Source organism: Salvia splendens, chromosome 11 (genome assembly GCF_004379255.2).
Source record: "Salvia splendens isolate huo1 chromosome 11, SspV2, whole genome shotgun sequence".
NCBI lineage: Eukaryota > Viridiplantae > Streptophyta > Magnoliopsida > Lamiales > Lamiaceae > Salvia > Salvia splendens.
Window position 1 is genome coordinate 30,273,946 of NC_056042.1, and position 7,946 is coordinate 30,281,891.

The 7,946-nt window shown below is 37.0% G+C and overlaps 1 protein-coding gene across 7 annotated transcripts; it reads left to right on the top strand.

Annotated features, from left to right (window-relative positions):
- Positions 1-484: 484 nt before the first annotated feature.
- LOC121755530 (filament-like plant protein 4) lies at positions 485-7,337 on the top strand. 7 transcript variants are annotated; one of them, XM_042150834.1, is made up of 7 exons: positions 485-738; positions 2,666-2,773; positions 3,288-3,519; positions 3,608-6,020; positions 6,472-6,538; positions 6,826-6,889; positions 6,974-7,337. In XM_042150834.1, exons 2-7 carry the CDS (start codon positions 2,672-2,674, stop codon positions 7,228-7,230), a joined length of 3,135 nt encoding a protein of 1,044 aa, XP_042006768.1. In that variant the 5' UTR covers positions 485-738; positions 2,666-2,671; the 3' UTR covers positions 7,231-7,337. The 7 variants fall into 7 exon arrangements, with proteins under 7 accessions (XP_042006768.1, XP_042006766.1, XP_042006769.1 ...); XM_042150835.1 differs by having other exon boundaries at positions 486-738; positions 6,493-6,538; XM_042150832.1 differs by having other exon boundaries at positions 485-792; positions 6,826-7,337.
- The last annotated feature ends 609 nt before the right edge of the window (positions 7,338-7,946 follow it).

Below are 7,946 nucleotides of genomic sequence, written 5' to 3' on the forward strand. Positions count from 1 at the left end.
TAAAATAACATAGTTAAGTAGTAGTAGTAGCAGCAGTACTAATACTAGTATTTTTTTAGTGGTGTTGGAGATTTATATATATAAAAAATTGTGCACGAGATCGTTATTTTTGATGCGATAGCATATAAAATAAATAAATCACATATGATAAATTCATATTTATGAAAATGTAAATGAGTAACGAGTCATCTTCCCAAGTAATTCACCGACTTCGTTTTATTTTAGCAAAATGTAAATTCTTATCGCCTAGTTACTTCTAGTATTCCTCGTTTTATTTTTCAATTTAATTAAATATCTAAATTAAGCAAATCAATTGCTTATGAAGAAATAGCCATTAAAGGTCTAACTAAAAGTATCTTTCCGAAAAGTTTAAATTGAATTTTTATTTTTTCTTTAAATATGTTATATACTACCGCTACAATTCTCAACAGTAGTAACAAATAATTTATCACATATATTTACCATTGCATGCATCAATTGTTCATTGAGGTAAAAAAAAAAGAGAGAGAGAGAGAGTGGAATAGAGCGTGGAAACATAGTTGGCCTTTTTTAAGCGACAAGAATTACTAGAAACAATTTAACGCTCCCCCTGCTCCCACCACTACTCCGCCACCACCATCGCCACCGCTACAATCGTCTCCTCTGCTCTGGAAAACGCGTACGGCACACGTCACACCGCTCGCATTCCCCAACCTCGGATCCCAATCCGATCGCAGATTCGCTGCGTTTTCACTGCTGGTGAGTGTACCACTTTGGCAGCGCAGAGGCACGTGTTTGATTTTGCGTTTGCGTGTGAGTTTGATTGACCTTCCATTGCATTTGATTTCTTCTGTTGTGAATTGGCGCCATCCGATACTTTTTACTTGCGCTTTGTATTCTGCGCTCGGTGGAGCAATTGCTTTGCTTGTTCTTTTGCGGAACCTCTTTCTCTCTCCTCAGCCTCATAGCATTTCGCTTTTTTCCGCTCTGCTTTCATTCTGTGTGTTTGTTTTTAGAGGTATCTATCGCCATTTTTACTTTTTTTTTCTATTTCTTCGTGCTGTTACTCGGAGCGTCCTTCTTTTTCAGATGTCGCTGTGATTCATCCTTTTATTTCTCTTTTTTAATTTGATTTTATGCGTTCCTAACTTTGTTCGAGATTAGTTAGTAGGACTAGAGTAGATGAGTTCAAGTAAGAGTTCTCATTGTTTTGTTTTTTCCTTAATTGCTAATCTATGGAGGATTTCTCATGTACAGTGAGTTTGATTTGGATACTCTTTCGTTTCCGATGCAGCAGATTGAATAGTCTGCGTATTCGTTGATTTCACCTATCTGTGTATGTGCGAGTGAGTGTGAGAGAGAGTTTTCTCGGGGAAGATAAATTTAATACCGTCGGTATTTTTTATTCAGGAAATCGATATTTAAAGCATTACATGTAGCGATTTATGAATGAATGAAATACCAGCTTAGGAAAGATTTCATCGAGATTACGGGTTAACTTTTTCTTTTCTTTTTTGCGTTTTTAATTTCAAGATGATGGATGTCATATTCATGGTGCATTTTGATTGTTTTTTGGTGGCCTATCAATTTCCTTGTCCTTGTTGGCCTATTTTTAATTTTATTCATGGCAGTTGCATGCCTTCAAATTTTTTTTATCATATCTGTAATGCAGAATCTGCACTGAAGATTTGATTGGAATATCTTGTGGTTGTATATCTGAAATCCAACTATGCCAAGATATCTGGCATGTTATGACTTTCAGATTTTGTGTTTTCTGTTTGTTGGTCAATATATTTTCCTAAAGTTACAATAAAATTGCTGAAGATTTTTCATGGTAACTTTAATTGATTCTGATGATAATATATATGCAGATTTCGACACTGTTAATCTGTGAACATATTTTGGCTAACGGACTATGCTTTAGCTTTTTTAAACCCTTTGCGTTCCAACTTTCTGGTACAAAACTTTGTTACTTTGATTTGCACTTCCTCACCTAATCAGAACTTATCTTAAATGCAATCATCAATACATTTCAGTATATATTTGATGCTGAATATTCAGGTTTTAGTTCATATGGGAATTTGATTGGTAGAGTAACTTTATGTGTACTATTTCATTGATAGTTCATATCTTAGATTTCCTTATTGTTCTGTTTCGCTTCTTATTAGTCAATTGCTAAATAGAACGGCTGGGACATTGTTCTGAAACCTTATTAGTCATTTGAAAAACTTGTGTAAGCAAAGTGATAGCTAATGGACTCATACAACCTAACTCTATGATCCTATGATAGTGAAACTCATTGTTGGGTAAGTTCTGACATGCAGTATTCCCCGTAGTAAAGAATAGTATAATGGAGTGAAAAATATTTTTTGGTAAAGAAAATGAGCAGCAAAACAAGACAGGAATAGGGCATTTATTATTATTATTATTATTATTGTTGGTTAGTCCAGAACTCAAAAGAAAAGGGGAAAAGGGTTGGTTGAAACAAATCAATGTTGATACAAAGCTAGGACCATATTTGTCATTGTAGTCAACTGTTTGTTTGGCAGTTGCAGAAAATATTCTAATATTACTGGTACTTTATGCCGAGTAATGCTTCTGGTGCATTGTGCATTTTACCATTGTTTACTTTTGCTGATCCTTAAGCTTATACTATTACCTTTCATAATTCGTTTGCCTCTAACAGCCTGCAATGGATAAAAGGAGTTGGCCCTGGAAGAAAAAATCATCTGATAAGCTAGCAGCTGAGAAAGCAAATGTTACAGGATCAGACTCTTTTGCCACTGATTCAGATGTAAGCTCAACACAATTAGACAAGGTTTATTCATCTTATTGTGATAATTATCTTTAAATATATAGACCCTTGTGCTTCCCTTTTCTCATGTCATATTTTTCTACATCATATCAACCAGTTGTGGCAACAATAGTGATTGCTCAAGTGACCTGTTGTATATTTCTGTTGCAAACTATTGAGCGATTTCATGTATTCCCTTGACTTTTCCTCTTCTATTTCTATGCCCCAATTCCTCTGTTTCCATTGTAACTTTTACTCTTAAATAGGAACCATTTCTATTTTATGCTTATTTTGGTGTTCCTGATAAAGGCATGTGATACCAGTGTTAGATTTTTCTCTTCTACTGCTCTACAGTTCTGGAAACTGATTCAAGAGTTCCAATGAGATTATTTGTAATCATTAAATTTATTTTCAATATATAATCTCCTTCCATCCATCAGCTTAATCGAGCCTAAATTGGCCATACCTTGTTCTACAATATTGTATTTTTTTCATTGTCCTTTTTCTGTTGCAGGGAAAGCTGGATAATAACAATAAACAGCCCAAGTATGTTCAAATGTCAATCGAATCGTATACGCATCTCACTGGACTTGAGAATCGTGTGAAGTCCTATGAAGATCAAGTGCATAACTTAGAGGATGAAGTAAAAGAACTCAATGAAAAGCTATCTGAAGCGCATTTAGAAATGATTAATAAAGAAAACCTGGTGAAACAGCATGCTAAAGTTGCTGAAGAAGCTGTCTCAGGTTTGAACTTATTTTTATGTACAGTACATAAAATATTTGTTTCCGATGATAAGTATTTGGACTTTATTAACAAAAAAAATCCTCACAGGATGGGAAAAAGCTGATGCAGAAGCTGCGGCATTGAAAAATAATGTGGAGTCTGTCACACTACTAAAGCTTACTGCTGAAGATCGGGCATCCCATTTGGATTCTGCTCTCAAGGAACACATGAGGCAGATACGAAATTTGAAGGAAGACCATGAGTTAAAGTTACAGGAAGTTATTCTTAGCAAGAATAAAATCTTTGACAAGATGAAGCATGAGCTTGAAAATAGAATCGCAAAGTTTGAACAGCAATTACTGAGGTCTGCTGCTGACAATGCTGCACTATCAAGAACTTTGCAGGAACGCTCCAACATGCTGTTCCAGATCAGTGAGGATAAATCACAAGCTCAAGCTGAGATAGAACGTTTGAGGAGCAACATCAAGTCCTGTGAAAAAGAAGTGAACTCATTAAAATATGAGGTTCACATTGCTAAGAAAGAAGTGGAAATCCGCAATGAGGAAAAGAACATGAGTATGCGGTCAGCAGACGTGGCAAATAAGCAGCATCTTGAGGGAGTAAAGAAAATTGCCAAGCTTGAAGCTGAGTGTCAAAGGTTACGGGGGCTTGTTCGCAAGAAACTGCCTGGTCCAGCTGCACTGGCACAAATGAAACTTGAAGTTGAAAATATGGGTCGCGACTATGGAGAATCCCTTGTACGAAGGTCCACAGCTAGGTCTCCAACGGCAAACTTGTCACAGCTGCCTGACTTTACACTTGACAATTTGCTGAAGTGCCAGAAAGAAAACGAGCTACTGGCAGAACGTCTACTGTCAATGGATGAAGAAACAAAGATGTTGAAAGAAGCATTAACAAAGCGTAATGGTGAATTGCAAAGTTGTAGAAGTATATATGCACAGACAGCTAGCAAGCTTCAAAGTTTAGAATCACATTTAGAAGTTAATGGTGAAAGGAGAAGTCCTGTAACTCATGGTTCAGTACCTGTTGAAGGATTCTCCAGTCACAAGGCTAGCAATCCACCAAGTTTCGCCTCAGTTTCCGAATACGGAAATGATGATAATGTAAGTTATGCTGGTTCGTGTGCTACATTATCTATGTCTGATCTCTCCAGCATCCAGAAGGACCAGAACACTGACACCCCTCGGAAATCTGAAAACACCAAAAGCCTCGACCTCATGGATGACTTTCTGGAGATGGAGAAATTAGCATACCAATCCCATGGATCACATGAAATGGTTTCAAGTCGAGATGTTTCTTGTAATACAGGCAGTACATGTCCCGAACAAGCAAAACTTGTAAGTTCACTTGAAGTCCACGCAAGCAGAGACTCTCCATCTAAAGACGGACTTGCATCTGAGTATCAAGTAGATTCAGCTGTTGCAGAGCCTCAACTGCAAGCTGATCAACCTTTCTTTGTGAAGCTCAAAGCCGAATTATCCAGAGTAATTGAGTCAATGTCTGATGGGAGTGATATGGAAAAGGTTATAGTTGATGTTAGACACATTATGCAGGATATGTTTGATACTTCAAAGCACCAGTTACAGAATGCTGTTGAAGCAGTTCCTGATTTTGGTAAAGAAAGTACTGCTGATGGTGCCCAGATAACATCCACAAATGGTACAACATTGTCTGGGAATGTTAACAGTATTGACAATGTGCAATTCAATCAAGAACTCAAAATAGCCATCTCGGACATTCACAGTTTTATTATGATTCTTGGTAAAGAGGCCAAGGTTGTCCCAGGTGTATCCCCTGATGGAGAGGGGCTATCTGAAAGTCTCAACAAGTTTTCCGCCAGATACACTGAATCTGTGGAGAGAGGGATTAATCTTTTTGATTTTGTTCTTGACATATCTTATGTGTTGAGAGAATCAAGCAAGTTGCACTTCAATGTACTGGGGATTAAGAGTTCTGAAGTTGAAACCAGTAGTTCTGATTGTATAGACAAGATTGCACTACCAGAGAATAAGGGTGTGGTGGACTTATCAGGGGAGATGTATCGGAATGGTTGCTCCCACTTTTCTGATTCTGTCTCTGACCCTGATACTCCAAGTGCGGGAAATCTTGTTCCAACCTCTGAATCAGCCACACCACGGAAATGCTCACCGAAGGAGTTTGACGAATTGAAAATGGATAAGGATAATTTGGCAGTGGAACTTGCTAGATGCATGGAAAAGTATGAAAGCACGAAGATTCAATTGCTGGAAACAGAACAGCTGCTTGCTGATGCCAAGTCGCAATTAACTTCAGTACAAAAAGGCAACAGCTTGGCAGAGACACAACTCAAATGCATGACAGAATCCTACAAATCACTCGAAACAAGGGCAGAGGGATTACAAACCGAAGTTAAACTTCTTGAAGGGAAAATAGGAAATTTGGACCTCGAGCTGCAAGAGGAAAGAAGAAGTCATCAAAATGCACTGAACAGATGCAATGATCTCTTAGACCAGCTCCAAAGGTACAGATGAATTTCTTTCACTATGCGTGCTTCCATATTTCTTTGATTTCTGAGATATTTATAATAGATATCTCTAGTCTTGTTTTATGGAGGTGCATATTGCAGTTTTAGAATATGGCATTTCATTAAACTAAATGGGGCATGCGGAAACATATCTGAAGCTGTTCAAATATTTAGTTCAAGATGCTAAGTTCAGTACTAATGTGGTTTCAAACTTATAAAATGCTCTGTAATATCTACACAATATGACTTTTGACACATAATTGTTCTATTTGCCACTTGTTTATGCAAACAAATCTACTTAATTGTTGGCATATCGCATATGTTCTTGCTTTATCTTTTAAGCTTTGTTATTCTAAGAATCACTGAAATATTATTGTTCATTGTTCTTGCTTAGATTACAGATACTTTGATGCAACAATGTAGTATGTAGTTTCTAACCCATCACTAGGATTGTCTTATTATTTGTCAGGATTGAAACTCATGCAGTAGCTGGTAATGATGAAAAGTCTAGCCAGGTAAGCCCTACAAAAGTATTTCGTGCTTTACAAGTAGCATTAATAGCTTGCCTGAGGCATGTTGCATTCATGCTTAAATATATGCTTCTCTTTGGTGTTTCTGGATACACAATATATGCTTAAATTATAGAACGCTGCGCAGACAGAAATCAAATAATTTGTTCTGTAGACGCATTAAGTCTCTAGTTTTAACCAAATTTTAATGTCTGAACTTGTAGTTTGCCAAGTTTGCTACTGTACTAGATCAAGATAGTTTTAAACAGTATAAATATTAATTTTCTTGTCAGGAAAAAGACTTGGCTGCAGCATCTGAAAAGCTGGCGGAGTGTCAAGAAACCATATATCTTCTTGGTAAGCAGTTGAAAGGTTTGCATCCTCAGTCAGATTCTCTCAGGATCGAGGAAGAACCAATAACAAATGACATGGTGTTCCCAGGCCATAATGCATATAACACACACTTGTTCTATCTGAACAGAGCAGGCTCAGAATCCCCCTCGGATATCTTTGAGGCCGAGTTCAGTCCATCTGACTCCGAAGCAAACAACCCACAGAGATCCCCAGCAGGACCAAACCATCAGAAACACCGCCCTACAAAGTCGAGCTCCTCCTCGGCTTCTTCTACACCTACACCGGAGAAACATACTCGTGGCTTCAGCAGATTCTTTTCCTCGAAAGGAAAGAACGGCTACTGATTGCCGGTTTATATTGATATTTAGCTCATGCAATATGAGCTTTTTCTGTAAATAAAGATGATGAACCTTTTTTCCCCTTGTTATATATCTATATATGGTTTTATTTAGAATCTTAGAGTAGTGAATTGATGTTATGCAAATAAGGTTTTCTATCCTTGTAATTCTAGTGGGCCCACTGAGTTACATCAGAAAATCTGATCTATTTAACGGGATCGTATGTTGGGCTCGGCTCGTCTTAAAGGCCCAAGAAGGTCTGCTTCTTCACACCTTCTTGCCGTTAAAAAATAACCGCCACTTTCCCAACTCGTATTGCTGAAACTTGAAAGCTTAAACCCTATTTCGTGTATGCTCAACTTACTGGTACGAATGTTGCTTCAGTTTACAGTTTAATTTTATGCATTCTTCTTTCAATTAAACTATGAAAGAAATTGGTTATAAATTGTACTTGTGAAATAGAGAACTATGAAAGAAATTGGTTATAAATTTTACTTGTGAAATAGAGTTGTAGTGAAGGGCCAAAAATGAATTTGGAGGAAAGGCATACAATGAATTGAGAGAGAGCAATCACCAATATTGAAATGGCAGTATAGCTGTGTTTCCGGAGAAGTGAGATGGTTATACTTTTGTCTTTTGTAACATATTTTATTCGTTGATTATTCATTAATAATAATAGTCTCAAAAATAAAATTTGTTTAAGCAATAAATTAGACAAAGTC